The sequence below is a fragment of the Lucilia cuprina genome, chromosome 4 (assembly GCF_022045245.1).
Source record: "Lucilia cuprina isolate Lc7/37 chromosome 4, ASM2204524v1, whole genome shotgun sequence".
Lineage (NCBI taxonomy): Eukaryota > Metazoa > Arthropoda > Insecta > Diptera > Calliphoridae > Lucilia > Lucilia cuprina.
Genome location: NC_060952.1, coordinates 3305827 through 3324422, shown reverse-complemented (window position 1 = coordinate 3324422; position 18596 = coordinate 3305827). Strand labels below are relative to the sequence as shown.

The window sequence follows — 18596 nt, the reverse complement described above, 5'->3', positions numbered from 1 at the left end:
TTTATATTTAGATAAAAATGTAAGAGATTCTAAGGAAAAAAATGCAAGTGGGTTGTACATCCATGTGTGTGTGTGTGAGTGACTGTGGTCTAATGCGCGATCTAACACCTACCTAAATGACAGATAGACTGGTTACTTACTTAGTGTGTGAGTGTTGGGTAGTTCTTACAAAAGTTTTGAACTTGATTTTATGTATCAAAACCCGTACCCAAGACAGTCTGGTACATTTACCAAAGTTATTTAGGGAGTTTGTTGTTTTTTACAAGTTTCTCATTTATTTAATTAGTGCGTGGGTTACATTACTAGACTTTCTCTATTAAAAATTTATAAAATATATAACATTTGTTAAGAATTCGTATAATTCACTCAACAAGTTGTTACACACTTACATATTTGTTTAATTTCAATAAAACGATAGAAAACACACTGTTGTATTTGTTTGTTTTTGCTGTATTAGTTTTGAAAACAATTTTCAAATAGTTTTTAATTGTTTTTGGAAAATGTGGCAGCAAACGGCATAATATGTGAAATGGTGCTAACAATGTGTCATACAAATGTATTCATACAAACGTACATTATTATAACGTCATTTTGTCTGTTTTTATTAGAATTTGTATTAGCAGCTGTAATAGTATTAGTAATAAAAACTTGTGAGTTGCTATTTTTGGCATTAATTTGAAAAAAAACTAAACATATACATACAAAAAAATTTAGTATTTTTTCGCAAAACAACAGAAATATATTTAATATAACCCAGCAAACACAACTTTTACTAAATAGCCACTTCGTGAATGGGTCAGACCTCGTCCACACTAGGAAAATTTTGTTGAGAAACTTTTTCTTAATTCTCTTTTGAAGTTTCCTTAATGTCCACACATAGAAATTTTTGTTTCAGGAACTATGCGTAAATTGCATTGATTTGTTGTTGTACGAATGAAAAGAAGAGAGAGATGAATGATATTCTTTCTTTTTCTCTCTCACACAAAATCAAAAGTTTCCCAAAAAGTTGTTGATCATGAATCTATCCAAATGGCATAACCAATTTTTTGAATTTTTTACAATATTGCAAGTCCAATGTTTTCAATACAAACGCTTATTCGATCACATATGTTCTAAATTAACCCCAGAATTTATAAAAATTCAACGTATGTATTGTTGTGAAAAAGGGCCAAAGTATCGTACACATAAGCGAAAAAATAAAAAATACGATCAAATATCATTTATGTGTTAATTCGGTACCTAAAGCGGAGAGTACAGGCAATTGAGAAGTTCTTCTTTATATGTTTGCTGGGATATATATTTTTAAAATACTTTGGGAGTTATATGAGCAAGTATACATCTGTGTAAATCTTCTGTTGTATCCGATACAATAAACAAAATAATGACAGCATTTCATACTTCAAAGTGTTCCTTAATTCATGCGAATCTGATCAATGAATATACACTAATATAAATTTGTATAGAAGCATTAAAATGATATTTTTAAAGTAAAAATTCAACTGATTAAATGTGGAGTGTAAGCATTTCTGATCAAGGAAATTTTTTCCTGTTCATGATCATAATTCCCACTATAACTTCAATTATAAACTTTCTAATGTCCTCTTCTCATTTCAAATCTAAAATAGTTCAAACTCAAAAATGCATCGTATTAAATTTTATTTGCTGTAACTATAAAAAATAATGTGAACAATTGACTGTTTAATTTCTTAGTTTTTTTTTCACTCTGCTGCGGTAAAATAATGACCATAAATGTCGACTGGTGACGGCAGGCGTGGGTTAGGTTTTTAATAAAAATATATGAATACCGGTATAATAAACGACCACGCTTGACTTTAAACACTATCGACAATATTCCAAAAAAAAAACTTCGATTATTGATAATACGTTGAATGGTTTATTTGTTGTCTACCATTTGCTTATTATATTTTTATTTTAATTTGGTCAAAATCAAATCAAGTGAAACAATTAAATAACTCACGACTCTATGACTTAATATCTTTGCAAAAAAAACTTAACACAATTCTTAAATACAAGAATCGAAATACGAATAGAAAACACAAAAGTTCATATGTCAATTTAAAGATATGATCAATGCAATAAATATACAATTTTGAAATAATATTTATCTTGAACAGTTTGTTTAAATGCCGAAATAAGTATTTCCTGTAGATTGTTTAATAGTATTGGGTAAAACGAATTGCTTTTAATATAATATAATTTATCAGCTGGTAAAATACATAAAGTTTAAAAAATGTAAACTTCGGGAACTTATATTGTTAATTTGTTATAAGAAATTGAGTTCTCTTTAAGAAATTTTGTTATCAAATTATATATAATCAATTTGTGAAAAAATCATTTAAGAACACACCTACATACTTATGTATGTGTTTGTTTTAATTTAATCATTCAAAGGAAGTCATTAAATGAACTTCCGTTTAAAATTGTTCTAAATTATTCAAATTTTCTAAATGTTAAAATAAAAAATTTTACATATTTCAAAATATATTTACTATATATAAAACAAGTAGGAAAGTATAGTTGGGCATGGCCGACCATATAATACCCTACACCATGAGTATATGCTTAATTTTTTTATTTTTCATAAAGAAACCTTTGTGTTTAATTTTACCTTAATTCCAAATTATTTAAGCAATTTATTGATAAAAAACGACATTTTCAAAATAAGGCTTTATATAGGTCAAATATGGGCCGATCCTCGGTAAATTTGGGAAAATAATATATTTTTAAATAATAGTTAGTTTTGTGGAGTTTAATTGCGATACAAATGGTTACAAGTCAATTTTAGACGTTTAAGACATTTTTGTGAATGGGGGTTTGTATCGCGGCTAAGGTCAAATAAGACCCCATCATTACGAAAATCTTCAGTGTCATTTATACTTATATAAAACTTATTTGTGCCAATTTTTAGAGAGATAATAGAATATTTGACATAATTATGGCATAAAACGTCCAAATCGGGAGTTACAGTTGTATGGGGGCTAGGTGAAATAATGGACCGATTTTAACCATATTCAATAGGCTTCGTCCCTGTACCAAAAAACATGCTTGGTCCAAATTTCATCAAATTATCTTGAAAACTGCGGCCTGTACCTTGCGCACAAGATTTACATAGACAGCCGGGCAGACGGACGGACGGACAAGTCTTAATTGACTCAAAAAATGATTCTGAATTGATCAGTATACTTTAAGGTGCATATTGGACCAATATTTTTGTGTGTTACAAACATCAGCACATACGTATAATACCCTCCCCACTATAGTGGTGTAGGGTATAAAAAGTGGTAAAAATTGATAACATGTGTTTATATTTTCCTCAATACGTATAAATAAAAAAAAATAATAAAATAATTATTACATTTATTATATAAATAAACAAATCAAGCGTTTTTTTATTTTATTAATTTATTAATTGAAAGTTGGTCAAAAAACCTATTGACTTTGGCTTTAACAACAACAACAACAACAACAACCATCGTCAAAATCATTAAGACCATCATCGTGACCTAGTGACAATTTTCCATAAAAAACCCCACACATATACCCATAATAGTAGTAATGAACTGTTACAGTGTTTGTAAAAAGTGCATTTTGAGTGCGAATGGCATGCGTTTAATGCAACAAGTTTGAATGTCATAAAAAATAAAAAAAAAACCTTAAAAAAGATTTTGAAATGTGTGTATGTATGGGTATTTGTGTATATTACTCACAGACACATGATTATTTGCATATACATAGTAATTTAAATTTTTAAATTAGTATTAAAACAACAATAACACCAACAACAACAGCGGCAACAGTAACACTTTGAATGAAACAAGAAGCGTAGGTGCAACCCACAGGTGTTTGCTGTTGGGTTACGTTTATAATGCGTTGTTGATGTTTTGGCCATTTTTTGTTTAGTATTTTTGGAGCCACTAAAAAAACAAGTTGTTGTTTCTTTAGATTTTTTTTCATTTGAATGACACATACAAATACAAAAAAATATCACACTTATTGTTTTTTGTTTCTTTTTTGGGGCGCATTTAATCTGAAAGAAATCTGAAGAAAACACCTACAGAAATTTTGAATCATACATATACAGTGGTAGTATTTGTATTAAGGCATTTAAACATAAAAAAAATAATTCCTTTAAACAGTGTGTACGTGTGTGCGTAAAAGTTATTACCAAAAAAAGCTTTTCTATTCGTTTAATTAGAATAAAGCGTTATAATCGACTAGAGTAGAGTTTTCCAGCAAACTTGATAATGACCACTTAACTATAAGCATACTTTTCAATGACTACTACATTTCATTGTAATAAAATAGAAGTACTTCAATAGCGCCTTATTAATAATGTGTTATGTAAATACTTTCTTTTATCCCCCGTATTCATAAAGATATAATTCGCTTATTTTAGGTCTATTGCGCACATTTCCCATACTAAATCCTTACAAGAAACCAATCATCAATAATTTGATAAGCATGATTATTCATTAGTCAGATTCTGCGTGATGATATAGAGAAGCTGTATACTTTTTAGCATGAGCGATTGCGATAAGTACTTGCCTCCAATGACATCATCATGTTAAAACAATGACTTGTGTATGTAAATTTCAGAATATTAACGCCTTACCTGGTAATGAAAGTTTTTACTGACTCGTGCTTTTTTTAATATAGTTTTACTCGACTTAAAACAATTTCAATCCTTAGTCCAAAGATCCAGTGTAAAAGTTAATCCAAGGCATGGCAATAAACATTTTTGCTAAAGTTTGTTTTTTTTTAGTACATACTCTGTAGACTACTTGGGTACAGTAAAGTGATAATTGGAGACATTTAGGTGCTTAGACGTTAGTCAAAATGACTGTGTTTTTTGGATGCTTTTGGATTCTTTGTCAAACTGTCTATTCTTACGATTTGGGAGGGGCTTATCCATAAAGGTAATTCTAAAACTACTCCCCTGTAAACATTATGGAAGTACGCCTATCTAATGCGTCATTTTAGAAGTATGTAACTATAATGAATCATAGATAGGATCATGTACTGCCATAATATTAGTTAGGTATTAGTTTCGGAATTACTCTGTTGTAATGCATGGATAAATGATGAGACATGGGTAAATAATAGGGCATTACAACGTTAAATGAAGCATTTTTTTCCATAAATATATTTGGATTAGTTTTACACCAGTCTTTGATTTAAACGATCGCATAAATTTAATAACAACAGAATCTCATGGGAACTTAAGGAATTTTTATAAAGCTAGAGTCAAAATAATATTATTGTTAATATCTTAAAGTATTGATAAATGAACTTAAAACCGGCTTGACTTAAGTCTACGTTAAAAAACCTAAGTACTTCAATATAGTGTATTTGTGTTTGTAAACGGAAAACTAAAGTTTATTTATGACAAAAGAAAACTTCAATAAACATTTGAAATTCAAATAAATTTCAAATAGTGGGTGGATGCCGTGTATTGTTTGTATTAATTTATTGGTTACAAATAATTAAGAAAAAAATCAATACAATTCATTCATTCATAAAACAAAGTATTGAAACCTATAAAAAAAATTATCAAACAAAAAACAAACCATAACTGCGCAAGTAGGGGATTGTTTCTTTTTAAAAACATTTATGTTTGGGCTAATAAACAATACAGCGCAGCAATAAAAGCTAACCGATACAATACGGCCTGTCTATCAGTTAGACTCGAAAAACATTTTGCATTAGAATTTATGAATGAATTTATTTTAATCATAAAAATTTTGTGCTGTCATGTTAAACCGGTATGTAAAACTAAATGCATTTATACTTTAGCAAATATTGTTAATAAATGCATGTAAGTTGTATGTATTTCTAAAGTTGATAATTTCATATAGATATTGAGATCGACTATCGACACTTATATACATATGACCAGACTAGACTGGTTTGGTTTTTTTATTATTATTTAATAATTTCATGTAAAAAATCTTTGCAAAACGCCATAACATGTGTTTTAAATGTATAGTAATAATGAAAAAAAAAAACAAGTCTTATAGGTTGCAGTTTAAAGAATCAAAATATTCTGTAATTTTAAAGTGAATTTTCTAATGATTTTAAATGTTTAAGTAAATAAAGTTGTCTTTTTATTTCAATTAAGTTTTAATGAAGTTGTAGGCAATTTTAGTTTTTTGACCAAGAATATAAAATTTCAAAGCTTTGCCGTTGTAACAGATTGACTGTGATTGGAATCCAATCAGTGGATGTTCTTCATTGGGGAAAAAACTTCTGGTTGATACAGATGTTGGTGAGTTGACAATCTTTGATCGCTTAAGAATCGGACCATTTCGGAGCGGAGATGCAATTGTCGTGGGAACGAATGAAAAATATGAATACATGTTCATGACAAATAGCCAATTTCAGGGTGGGGGTAAATATCGATTTAAGCAACAAATTTGTTGTTGCTGATCTAAAATAAGATCTTTTAAAATTTACAATGTTAAACGACCAACTTGTATCAGATATGGCCATGTTTGGATATATCTTCAGCAACTAAACCGTCCTCACATGAGCAATCTTGTCGCTGTCATCACAGGACATAGCACACAACGACTTCTGTAGAAGTTGTCAAGACGAGGAGGATGAAGAATCTATTAAGCATCTTCTCTGTCACTGTTCTGCGCTAGCAGATATTCGATTCATATATCTAGGAAAGCAACTATTTGACTATTTGTCAGAACTATCTAGATTAAGACTGGATAATATTAATACCTTTATCAGGCACGGTAATTGGTTTTTAGGACCACCAAGCCATACTTTATCAAGCACTTATTGTTCCACAAGGACAAACCTTCTATACCCTCCTCTATTTCTATCTCACATTTTTTCTTTACTCTCAGTATTTCAACTTTAAAACTAGCCCCTAATTTATATCTTCTTATATCTATTTCTTTACAGGTATCATAAAGAGACCAACAGGACCTAAGTGTGTATATTTGAATACCTAACCTAAGATATAAGTGTACTAAGTGCCGGACCACACTAGGAAACTTTTCTCTCGCGGTACGGTCTTTCTCGTACTCGTGCGTAAAACAACAAATCAATGTAATTAACACGTATTTTCTCAAACAAAAGTTTCTATATATGTGGACATTAAGGAAACTACAAAAGAGAATTAAGAAAAAGTTTCTGAACAAAAGTATCCTGGTGTGGACCAAGTCTAAGTTGTTGACGTTAATTGCTTCAGAACTTTAATTAAGATGTTTTTTTTCTAAATTCGTAGACTTCGAACTTGGGAAATTCCAGATCAATACACTCGATCAAACAAATGGTCGATGTTTTTAACAAAACTTTGGATTTTACACAACACACTTAACTTTTTGAATATAATATAATAAAAGAAACTAATTTAGCTAATTATCTAATAAATACAGAGTTCAAAATTTGTATGCAACAAAAAAACTGAGAGTGTGGGCATTAAGCTAGTCTTAAATAATTCTTTATGCAGTTTTCAAATAAACGTCTATTAATGAAAAATAAAATGAGCTCAAGATTTAAATCAATTGAATTTGACACAGAAACAAAAATATTTATTATTTTACACAAGATATTTGCATGGCTTATTAGCAACATGTCTATAATCTTTATAGATTAAATATAAAAATTTGAAACATCATATGTACCCACAGCAAACCAAATGCACAAATAACAAGTTTTTTTCTATTAAAACTATTTATCTTTAAACTAAATAAAACAGCGCTTTAATTAATAAACATTAGTCTTGTATTTATAAATAAATTAAGTTTAAAACTTTAGTGGAAATGGTGTAATGGCTTAAACAACTTAAATAAAGTTTCATTAGTGGGTAAATTGTGCTAAAATGTGTTGGTTTTAAGTTTTGTTAATGAAATGTTAAAACAAAAAACTACAAATAGTTTTAGTAGAAGGAAAAAAACGCTTAAGTGTTCAACTAGTTGTTTTAGGGTGGGAGTTATCTAAAACAATTGCCTTGGTAGGCTTTTTTGTTAGTTATGAGTACGCAATTGTTAAATTTACGAGAATGTTACATTTGTTTGATTAATTTTAATTATATATTGGAAATTCGTTACCTAAAATTTAGGCATTTATAAAGTGGGTGTGTAAGCACGCATTTAAATCACTCATGCGTTAAAATATTTGAAACAAATTGTCATTTAAAATTTACAATATACGACTGTGAAACTAAATTGTATTTATTTTCGTTTGTTTAACAAATCGATGTGAGTTCATTTTGTTTTAAATTGAAAAATCATAAATTTAAGTTAATTTGCAATTTATGTTAAACATGTCTTATCCCCCTTTCACCCCCTTAATATTAATAAAATAAATTTACTTTTACTTACTGTCTTATAAGGCCACCACCTTATGATGTTGTCAAATTTAAGAGACAACTTTGACTTAATTTGTTTCTTGCTTTCATATGTGGGTGGAGTATATTGTAGTTTATGAACATGAGATGATGATGATGATGATTTGATGACCATTTAAGGCTTTGTTTCATTTGACAACATTTAATTGAGAACAAAAACTTGTCGTTAATTTTCTTTTAATTTGTTATTGAAGATTCATTTAATTTCTTCTCTTTCCATTTTTGGGGGGTTAAAAGCATTTCTTTTTTGTTGTTTTTTCTGTTATACTTTATTTTACTTTTTTATTTGTTTTGTACACTAATACAAAAAGAAATGTTTTAAAAAAAATTGAACATATTAACTACAGCTTAAAATAACAATCATTTTTTCTTTACTATCGCATAAAATTTTTACCTTTTTTTTGCAATTGCTCACGACTAACTTGTTTAAACACACGTTGTTTGCTTTTCTCTTCGTTCATGTTTTTATAATAACCGAAACCACCACCTCCAACACGTTTTTCAGGCCTTTGTCGTTTGGCAGCACCAACTTTAAGATCAACCACTGGTGGCACCAGAAAACCAAAGCTCTTCGCAACAGCCTGCAAGTCCAAGGTGTTGACATTAAATATGGTCTTCAATTGATGGGAATCATAAGCACGAACGTATGATTTGAAAGCCTCTTTGGCTGATTGATTAAGGAAGTAGTTTTTCGAAATAAGTTTTTCGAGCTAAAAAAGGCAGATAATTAAAAAAACAATTTAATTAAAAGTTTATTTTATGGAACTTAATAGAAAACAAATATCTCTTTATTAAGTTTAATACAATTTTACTGGCAATTATTTGTAAACAACATTCTTTCATACTAAAAATGAAAGACGACAAAAGGTCAAAAAATTTTAAAATAAGAATGAATTGAAAAAAACCTTTTTTTAATCCAAAAATCTCAAAAGTAGGTTTTTAGAAAAATATTAAAAATAATAAATTTTATTAAATAAATAACTTACTTGTAATTGAATATCAGCGATTTTGTTCCATGAAAATTCAAATTCATTCAATGGTACCTTGGCAGCCTTCAAATAACGCAAGAAACCAAGTTCCTCGGGACGTAACATTAACAAAGCATGACCAGAACTACCAGTACCACGTGCAGTTCGACCTACACGATGAATGTATTCCTAAAAAATAAAAGATGTTAAATAAATTAAAGAAAAAAATCAAATTATTTCCTCCAACTTACTTTAGGATCATCTGGAGGATCAAATTGCACAATCCAATCGACTTGAGGAATGTCCAAACCACGAGCAGCCACATCAGTACACAGTAAAATACCCTCGGCAGCATTACAGAATTGGAAGAAAGTTGTTGTACGTTTTGTTTGTTTTTGTTTACCCTAAAATACAAATAAAACCAATTCACATTCAGCTTCCTTTAAACTAAATTAACAAACTTACGTGTATGGAGGTAACAGGCAAATCTATATAATTAAATAATTCATGATGATATTTTACAGACATACAGGATGAAAAGAAAACCATAACCTTCTTCTTGCGATTTTTCTTAAGGAAAGTGAACAGCACCAATAAACGTTTCTCGGAGGGACAAACTATATAACCTTGTTCTAAACCACTAACAGTGGCAGTATCCTTGTTGTCATCAACACCCACATAAATGGGTTCTTTTTTTAAAGCCAACTTGGACAAGGCATCAATTTTTTCAGTTTGTGTGGCCGAAAACAACATAGTTTGACGGCGTTCTAAAAAAACGAATTGCAAGAAATTGTTAGTTATTCAGAAAATGTAAATGTACATTAGTTCAACTTACTGGGCAACAAATTGACAATTTGTTTAAGCTCTTCCTCAAAACCAATTTCCAATATACGATCGACTTCATCGATGACCAAACATTGCAAATTCTTGTACAAAAAGTCGGGTGAATTTTGTAAATGATCTAATAAACGTCCTGGTGTAGCCACCAAAATATTTACACCTCTACTTAATTTTTCACTTTCAACTTGACGATTAGAACCACCCATTACCAAACCATAAGTATGATTGTGATGATTCATTAATTCTTTAAGAACACCAAAGGTTTGCATAGACAATTCTCTAGTGGGGGAGATAATTATGACACCGGTACCATTACGGGGCATAAATCTTAGTTTGTAAATCAATTCAACGGCTGGAATCAAAAAGGATAGAGTTTTGCCTGAACCAGTTTGAGCAGCACCCACCAAATCACGACCTTGTAACAAAGGAGGCAATGATTTGGCTTGAATTTCAGTCATTTCAGTGAAACCCATTTCTTCTATAGCCTTGAGGGTAGCATCAGAAACAATACCCTTAAGGGAGGCAAAAGAGCGATCGGAATTATCACGTTGTTCCAAGGCTTTGGCAGCAGCTTTAGGATCAAGTTCTTCGAAAGCCTGTTCTTCTTTAGCATTGTTAGTTTTCTTTTGTTTTTCCTTATTACTCTGCTTGACATTATGTTCTGGTTCCTCATCCTCACTATCGGACAATTCACTGCCATCTTCCTCTTCATCTACAAGAAAAAAAGTAGACATTATTAATTATTACACAAATAATACAAATATTCTAATTTAAATTTGTTTTATTTCAGTTAATTTTTAATATGATTTCATTTAGTTTAACTACGATTGACTTTAACTCGTCGTTGCTAGTCGTACCTCAAATTCGCCTTTAAATCATCAGGAATACTTAGTTAAAAAAAATAAAACTTTTGCTTAACAATCTTACCTTCTTCTTCATCACCACTTTGTTCTTCTTGGTCTTCCTCATCACTATCATCCATTTCTTCTTCTTCATCATCACTTTCTGAATCCGAATTTACTACTTGCATTTGTTGTTGCTTCTTTTTCTTTTGAGGCTTTCCATTTTTAACAATTTGTTGGGGCATTTCTTGAAAATCATCGTCCAGTTCATCTGTTAACAAATATAATACTTTAGTTCAGTTTAAATTGAAATTTTCTAGAAATCTTACCCTCTTCCATGGGAGCTGCATTTTTAACACGTTGTTTTGTTGGTGGCTGCTGTTTTTGTTGCTTGCCTTTTTTCTCAGCCAATTCTTTCTTCATTTTCTCGCGTTTCTTTATTTTTTTCATTAATAGCTTTTCGCGAATAGACATTTTGAATTATTTTTTATATAAAGCAATAATTTTTAAATAATGTTCACACCAATTTTCCACAAAAATTAAAATTTTTTGTCAAAAATACTCCTGCACGTGTTGACTGAGCAGCAGAGCCTTGCGCCGACAAATATTAACGGCAGCGGCGACTGACACCAAACATGTCGGCGGCGGCTTAAAAACGACTGTAAGCCGGCTAAGTTTTCAACTACGTTTAGTTTTTAAATTTTCTACAATTTTAAATATAAACGGAATCCGAGAGATCAGAAAGTGGGATTTTGGAGGCAAATATATTGTTTATAACAACAAAACAGAGCAAGCCCAAAAGTTGTGTGAGGAATTATGCAGGGATGGATAAAAAAATGCTTAAAAATTAAAAACAAAGCCTTCTCCAAATTTTACGCGTTTTTTCTGCGTTTTTTAAAACAATTGTAACTAAATATAAATTCTATGGGCATTTTAAACTTTTTTCATATAAATGCCGTGTTCCTTTATTTGTCATGTTTGCAGGTTTTTACCACAAATTGTAAATTAAGAAATAATCATGGAATTTGTCGGATTTAGCCAAAAATGTTTTTCTTGGCAATAGAAAAAAATATTGTCAAATAAATTATTTGTTTAAAAAGTACATTGAAAACAAAGAATGTTTGAAATTTTTTATTTATTGAAAGACAAACGGAACAACATCAATTAAGGGATCACAAATAGATTGAAAAATATTCCAAAAGTTTCACTTTGGAATCACACTTTGAGTATGAAAACTTTCAACTCTAATGGCAGATTATTCCTATCATAGCGGTAATTTCTTTATGATAAGTGGTCATATACATATGTGTATGAACTTTGATCATTAGATTAATAAGAACGTCAGCGTGATTTTCGGAATTGGGACTTAAATGTGGGATTGGGTCAATTATGGACCAAGTTCTCTATAATTTAAAGTATTATTTATTATAGTATAGTATTTATCCCCCATAATTTCTTACATTCTCATTTAACTTTTTCTAAAAAACTCTTAAAAGTGTGAGTGATAAAAATGGCACATATTCACCAAGATTTAGGATTATTGCAAAGTAATTTTTAATATTTTCAAGTCATTAAGCTGAAAAATTTTCGACAGCGGCCGCTTTGACATTTTGTTCGGCGGCTAAGCTTAATCGACTTAAGCCGAATAAGCGCAAGTCTCTGCTGAGCAGTTGAACAAAAAAATTCAACAGTAACATTCACAATAGTGCGTAGAGAAAGAACATGTGGTAGCATCGTTTGTAGAGCAAAAGTATGCCAGATTACTTAAAAAATTTAGTTGGCAACTCAAAAACCTTCCGTTACAAAAAATAAGCAAACTGAAATAAAAATGTACATAATACAGTTTAGTAATTTTAGATTGTTTTTTATTTATATAAAATATTTAAATTTTGCAATTTAAATTATCAAAAATATATAACAATAAAACTTTAAATAACAACTTTATACTTTTTTAAAATAGTTTAAAGAAAAATATGACAAATCTAATCAAATAAATCACGATTTTTACTAGAAGCTGCTGAAGTATCCCAACCTATGGAACGTTCAACAGCCATCTTCCACTTGCGATAACGTACATCACGCTCATTTTCCGTTATAATAGGTTTATACTTCATGCGTTCCTCACCAGCTGACAAGCCTTCTTCGATATTGAATGAAGGTTCTACGGCACGATAAGCTGCTAAAGCTACACCCAACGCAGTAGTCTCAGCAATTTTCGATCGTATAACATTAATACCCACCAAATCGGCTTGTAATTGTAGAAACAATGTATTAACAGTCATGCCACCATCAACCATAAGTTTGGCCAAAGGAATACCACAATCCTTTTTCATAGAATCCAAAATATCACGAACTTGGAAACATATTGACTCCAGAGTAGCACGCACAATATGTTCACTAGTAGTCTCCTCACTCAAGCCACAAATTACTCTTAAAATATAACATTTGGTTAAAATCTCGTAATAAAATATTGTTAAAAAAGACCCACCCTCTAGCCTCTTGATTCCAATAGGGTGCATAAAGACCACTAAAGGCTGGCACAAAGTAAACATCCAAGGAATTATCCACTAAACGGGCCATGGCCTCTACTTGACCCAAAGACTCAAAAAGTCCCAAATTATCACGCAACCAAGTCAGAGCCACTCCGGCTATAGCCACACTACCTTCCAAAGCATATACGGGATGTGAATCGCGTCCGAATTGATAACCCACTGTGGTAAGTAAGCCATGTGAAGATGTCACTATTGCAGTGCCGGTATTGTAAAGTAGAAAGCAACCTGTACCATAGGTGGCCTTAGCCTGACCCCTTTGTAAACACTGCTGACCCACTAAGGCAGCCTGCTGATCACCCAAACAGGCTGTAATGGGAGTACCCTTGATATCGGTATCTTTTATCAAGCCATACATTTCCGAACTTGACACAATTTTTGGCAATATAGAGGTGGGCAAACCAAAGAACTTTAATAAGTGAGAATCCCACATTAAAGTTTCAATATTCATCAACATGGTACGGGAGGCATTTGTTACATCGGTCAAATGAAGACCATCATTAGCGCCACCAGTTAAATTGTAAATTATCCAAGAATCTAAAATAACAAATTAATATTATCTGATCTGCAAAAAAACTACAAATTTGATTTTCTAAAGATTTACCTATTGTGCCAAATAAAGCATCTCCCTTGTCCATAGCTTTTTTAACGGCAGGCACATTGTCGCGCAACCAACGCAATTTCAAAGCAGAAAAGTAGGGGGACAATGGTAAACCACATAGGGGTTTTAAGTAGTTTATATTTTTAGAATTATTTGGTATGGATTCAATCAAATCATCAACTGTGGTAGTGGTGCGATTATCTAACCATATAATGGCATTATGTAAAGGCTCTCCAGTATGGCGATTCCACACTATAACCGATTCCCGTTGATTGGTAACACCGACGGCAACAATATCCTGTTAGTAAAAACATACAAAATTGATATGGAATTAATTGAAGCATTATTTAAAAATTTCACACATTTGCACACTTGAAAATATATATATTATTGTGAGTGATTTTATTTTTCTCATAAAGATGCCACTTGCACAAAATTATCACTTAAAAATCCCTCCATGTGCCAAAAATAAATCCCCCATTTGATCTAATAGTAAATTCGCTGGCAACTCTTTTTGATAAGACGAAGAAAGCAAAAAAAAATGCAAAGAAGTAAAAGAGAATGTAAAAAGAATAGAATTTTTGCAATTGGATAACGAATGATAATAACAAACAACAATTAGTAACAAAGTGCGACTAAAAAAGGTAGTAGAGAAGAAAATAAAACTAAAACTCAATGTTGATCCAAAGTTATTCAATCAGCTCAATTGTCAGAGGCAACAAACATTGTAAGTTCTTCTTATCAAGCCTTATAAAACTACGAAAAATGTCGTCTCACACCACGGAATCATCAGAAAAAACACTCGTAGCCATAACACAAATGCGTAGCACCAACGATAAAGCCGCTAATCTGCATCAAGTCGAAAAATTGATAAAACAAGCTAAAGAGCAGTCGGCTAAATTTGTATTTTTACCGGAATGTTGTGATTTTGTGGGGGAACACCGTGAGCAAACTTTGGAGTTGTCTGAGCCTCTGACGGGTCCGTTGATGCAACATTATCAAACGTTGGCCAAAGAACACAACATATGGCTGTCTTTGGGCGGTATACATGAATCTGTCCTGGATTCATATGAACGCAAGACGGACAAAATTTATAATGCTCATGTAATTTTAAATAATAATGGTGAATTGGTTACTGTGTACCGTAAATTACATTTATTTGATGTCGTAACACCTGAATTCACATTCCAAGAGTCGAAGGTAGTGTTGCCAGGCCAACGGCTGGTTCCCCCCCTTACAACACCAGTCGGCAAATTAGGTTTGCAAATCTGCTACGATATGCGTTTTGCCGAAAGTAGCATATTGCTTAGAAAGCAGGGAGCAGAAATTCTTACTTATCCTTCGGCCTTTGCTTATAATACTGGCAAGGCTCATTGGGAGGTGCTCTTGAGGGCGCGGGCTATAGAAAACCAATGTTTTGTTTTGGCACCAGCTCAACTGGGCTATCATAATAAGAAGCGACGTAGTTGGGGCCATGGCATGGCTGTCAACCCATGGGGAAAGATTATGGCTGATTTGGGAGAAACGGAAGACTTAAAGGTCGCTACGGTTGAAATTGATTTAAGCACTTTGCCACCCATCAGAGCAGCAATGCCTTGCTTTGACCATAGACGAAACGACGTTTACAGTTTGACAGCTTATGGTCATGGCACTACTGAGCCTCAAGAAGATCGCATGTTTGCCACAAATGTCATTAATAAAGATACCATATTCTTTGAGTCGCCATACTGTTTTGCCTTTACCAATTTACGTTGTGTTGTCAAAGGTCATGTTCTGGTATCCACAAAACGTCTTGCAGCGCGTCTTAGTTCGTTAAATTCGGCCGAAATGAGCGATCTTTTTAATACGGTATGTCGCATACAACGAATGTTAGAATCCATTTATGAAACTACAGCTGCAACGGTTACCGTTCAGGATGGTGCTGATGCTGGTCAAACAGTGCCTCATGTACATTTCCATGTAATGCCACGACGTCCCGGGGACTTTAGACATAATGATCAAATCTATGTGAAATTAGAGGACCAAGTGTTAATAGAAGATCAAAAATTACGTACTTTGGAGGAACGTGTGCAAGAAGCCCAAAAATATCGAGAAGTAATGAGAAGTTTTAAGTTTTAATCTAAAGACGACAAGCCATAAGCAAATTTAACTACAATTTAGAATAAGTTAACTTGTAGTTGTTTTTAGTTTTGCAATATTGATGTGTGTGTTATAAAAAAAATTGTTTAATAAAATTTTACAATTCCTATTTAAAGCATCATTAAATTTATGTTTGTTTCTTTTTTTATATAAAAAACTGATAAAGATTTTATTTGTTGTGTGATAACAACATATTTGGAATTAATTTGTAAAAAAACATTAAGTGGAATTGTCTCAAAGTTTTCGAAAGTTGATGAATATACTAACAAAGGGTCAAAGAGCAAAAATACAATATCTAAGAAAATATTTCTTTAAATTTTTTATAACATATACGAAAATGTTCAACTTCTACATCTTCAGCAATAGTTTGTATCCTAAATTAATACTCTAAATAAACTTACCTTGGCATTACCACCAAGCTTTTCCAATTTCTGAACGCTTTCGTCTATACACGTCTTGACAATGTCATAGATGAGAACTGGATCCTGTTCTACCCAACCTTCTTGGGGATATATAGATGGCACTTCAATTTGATGATAGCAAACAATTTCATCTGTACCAGCTTTGAAAATAATGAAACGGGCCGAAGAAGTACCCTCATCGATGGCGCCAACATATTTTACTTCAGTCATTTTTATTATGGCTTTAAGACTCGTTTAATTTTTATGTTTACACGTAATCTTTGCGTTTAGTTAGTTAACAATAATTTCCTGCCAAGAACTTTGATCCAACTACTCACATAACCATACCACTTGCAGAGATACAATTTACTCAATAACTTTTTTTGTTTTGTTAAACAGCTATTTTGTATGTTTACACAAATTTACTAGAGAGGAGACGATAGAAAGGTAGAGTGTACACGATTAAGTAGAGGAAGGTTTTATCTGCGTATTGCATTTATCAGTACAAAATATCAAAATTAATTAATTATTCATTTATTTGTTGTGATATAGTTATTTGTTATCGTTGTTTCTATTTTGATATGAAGATTTTTTTTGTATTAAACAGGGTTGTTAAAAGTGTAGATGGCTAGCCGCCGAACATAATGTCTAAAGCGTCAACGCCGCCAAAAATTTTTCAGTCTGTCTTTAAGCTTCCAGAATGTCAAATCACATATGAAAAAAATATGACATTTATTAAAACCACAAACCAAATTGTCACTCGCTGTCACCTCATCATTCAAGTCAAGGTTAAGGTCGACTTTTCGACTTTGACTTTTTTCGACTATTTTAGAATTTTTGACTTTTTTCCACTTTTTTTAAATTTTCGACTATTTCTGACTTTTTTCTACTATTTTTGAGTTTTCGAATTTTTCCGTATTTTCGACTTTTTTTGATTATATTTTATATCTCTTTCGAGTTTTTCCGACTATTTTAGAGTTTTTGACTATTAAAATTTTCGACTATTTTTGACTTTGACTAATAGTAGAACTATTTTCAATTTTTCGACTTTTCGACTTTATTTATAAAGTCGACTTTTTCATAGACGATAGTCGAGTTATCGACTTTTTTGGAACAAAGTAGTCGATTTCGATTTTTTCAACAAAATTATTCGAAAGACGATTTATAGAACCCTAGTCAAGGTATATTAACAAGACGAATTCATAAAAGGTGGTATTATTTAAGACGCCTTCAGACGAGCATACTAGTAATATGATCTGTCAAAATTTTGTGTAGAAGAGAACGTTTGGGATCGTCTAAACGCAATATGTAATGAAACCATCACACATTGAGAGAAAATACGGATGGAAAATTTGACAGTCGTATGGCTCTTTTCATTTTTTGAAAAATAAAACTGCTCTGAATTGGAAGATATTTTGCAAACATCGCAATAAAGCAAAAAGAGTTATTCGTGTTGAAAAAAGGCGATATTTTTCGAAATTATTTAGTAATCTTGATGGACCGGGTATATGGAGAGTGCTTAGGAATGTTGGGTGTCTTGGTGATGATGATCAGTCTTCTAATTTGGATGTTAATGTTATTAATGATTATTTTGTAAACTATGGAGTAGATGATACAAGTTTTTCTATAGAGAATATTCAATTTCCGGATAGTGGGGTGTCATTTCGATGTGTTGATGAATCTGAAGTTTTAATTGCTTTAAATAAAGTGCGATCAAATTCTACTGGGACTGATGGCGTTTCTATTCGGTTCATTAAATTAATATTTCCTTATGTATCTGATTTATTGATTCACTTATTCAACTCCATTTTGTTGACTTCTAAGTTCCCAGCTGGTTGGAAGACGGCTCGTGTTGTTCCGATTCCCAAAT

General features: G+C 31.5%; 3 protein-coding genes across 3 annotated transcripts; 1 reads left to right on the top strand and 2 right to left on the bottom strand.

Moving 5' to 3' along the window:
• Window positions 1-8745: 8745 nt before the first annotated feature.
• LOC111690515 (probable ATP-dependent RNA helicase pitchoune) lies at window positions 8746-11684 on the bottom strand. The gene is made up of 7 exons (XM_023453010.2): window positions 11366-11684; window positions 11122-11307; window positions 10190-10906; window positions 9820-10121; window positions 9606-9758; window positions 9373-9543; window positions 8746-9096 (listed from the first exon to the last, which is right to left on the bottom strand). Exons 1-7 carry the CDS (start codon window positions 11508-11510, stop codon window positions 8761-8763), a joined length of 2010 nt encoding a protein of 669 aa, XP_023308778.1. The 5' UTR covers window positions 11511-11684; the 3' UTR covers window positions 8746-8760.
• Window positions 11685-12957: 1273 nt separating this feature from the next.
• On the bottom strand, window positions 12958-17339 carry LOC111690626 (glycerol kinase). The gene is made up of 4 exons (XM_023453135.2): window positions 16727-17339; window positions 14190-14484; window positions 13525-14122; window positions 12958-13466 (listed from the first exon to the last, which is right to left on the bottom strand). Exons 1-4 carry the CDS (start codon window positions 16955-16957, stop codon window positions 13019-13021), a joined length of 1572 nt encoding a protein of 523 aa, XP_023308903.2. The 5' UTR covers window positions 16958-17339; the 3' UTR covers window positions 12958-13018.
• Window positions 14706-16451, top strand: LOC111690627 (nitrilase and fragile histidine triad fusion protein NitFhit). The gene has a single exon (XM_023453136.2). The coding sequence runs from the start codon at window positions 14862-14864 to the stop codon at window positions 16302-16304; it is 1443 nt and encodes a 480-aa protein (XP_023308904.1). The 5' UTR covers window positions 14706-14861; the 3' UTR covers window positions 16305-16451.
• Window positions 17340-18596: the final 1257 nt, after the last annotated feature.

Coding starts and splice junctions, on each gene's coding strand:
- LOC111690515 (XM_023453010.2), bottom strand. CDS start 11,510: ATGTCTATTCGCGAAAAGCTATTAATGAAAAAAATAAAGAAACGCGAG. Junction 11,308..11,365: donor TGCAGCTCCCATGGAAGAGG/GTAAGATTTCTA, acceptor ATTTGTTAACAG/ATGAACTGGACGATGATTTT. Junction 9,759..9,819: donor TGCCTGTTACCTCCATACAC/GTAAGTTTGTTA, acceptor TTTGTATTTTAG/GGTAAACAAAAACAAACAAA.
- LOC111690627 (XM_023453136.2), top strand. CDS start 14,862: ATGTTGATCCAAAGTTATTCAATCAGCTCAATTGTCAGAGGCAACAAA.
- LOC111690626 (XM_023453135.2), bottom strand. CDS start 16,957: ATGACTGAAGTAAAATATGTTGGCGCCATCGATGAGGGTACTTCTTCG. Junction 14,485..16,726: donor AGCTTGGTGGTAATGCCAAG/GTAAGTTTATTT, acceptor TTTTACTAACAG/GATATTGTTGCCGTCGGTGT. Junction 13,467..13,524: donor TGGAATCAAGAGGCTAGAGG/GTGGGTCTTTTT, acceptor TTATATTTTAAG/AGTAATTTGTGGCTTGAGTG.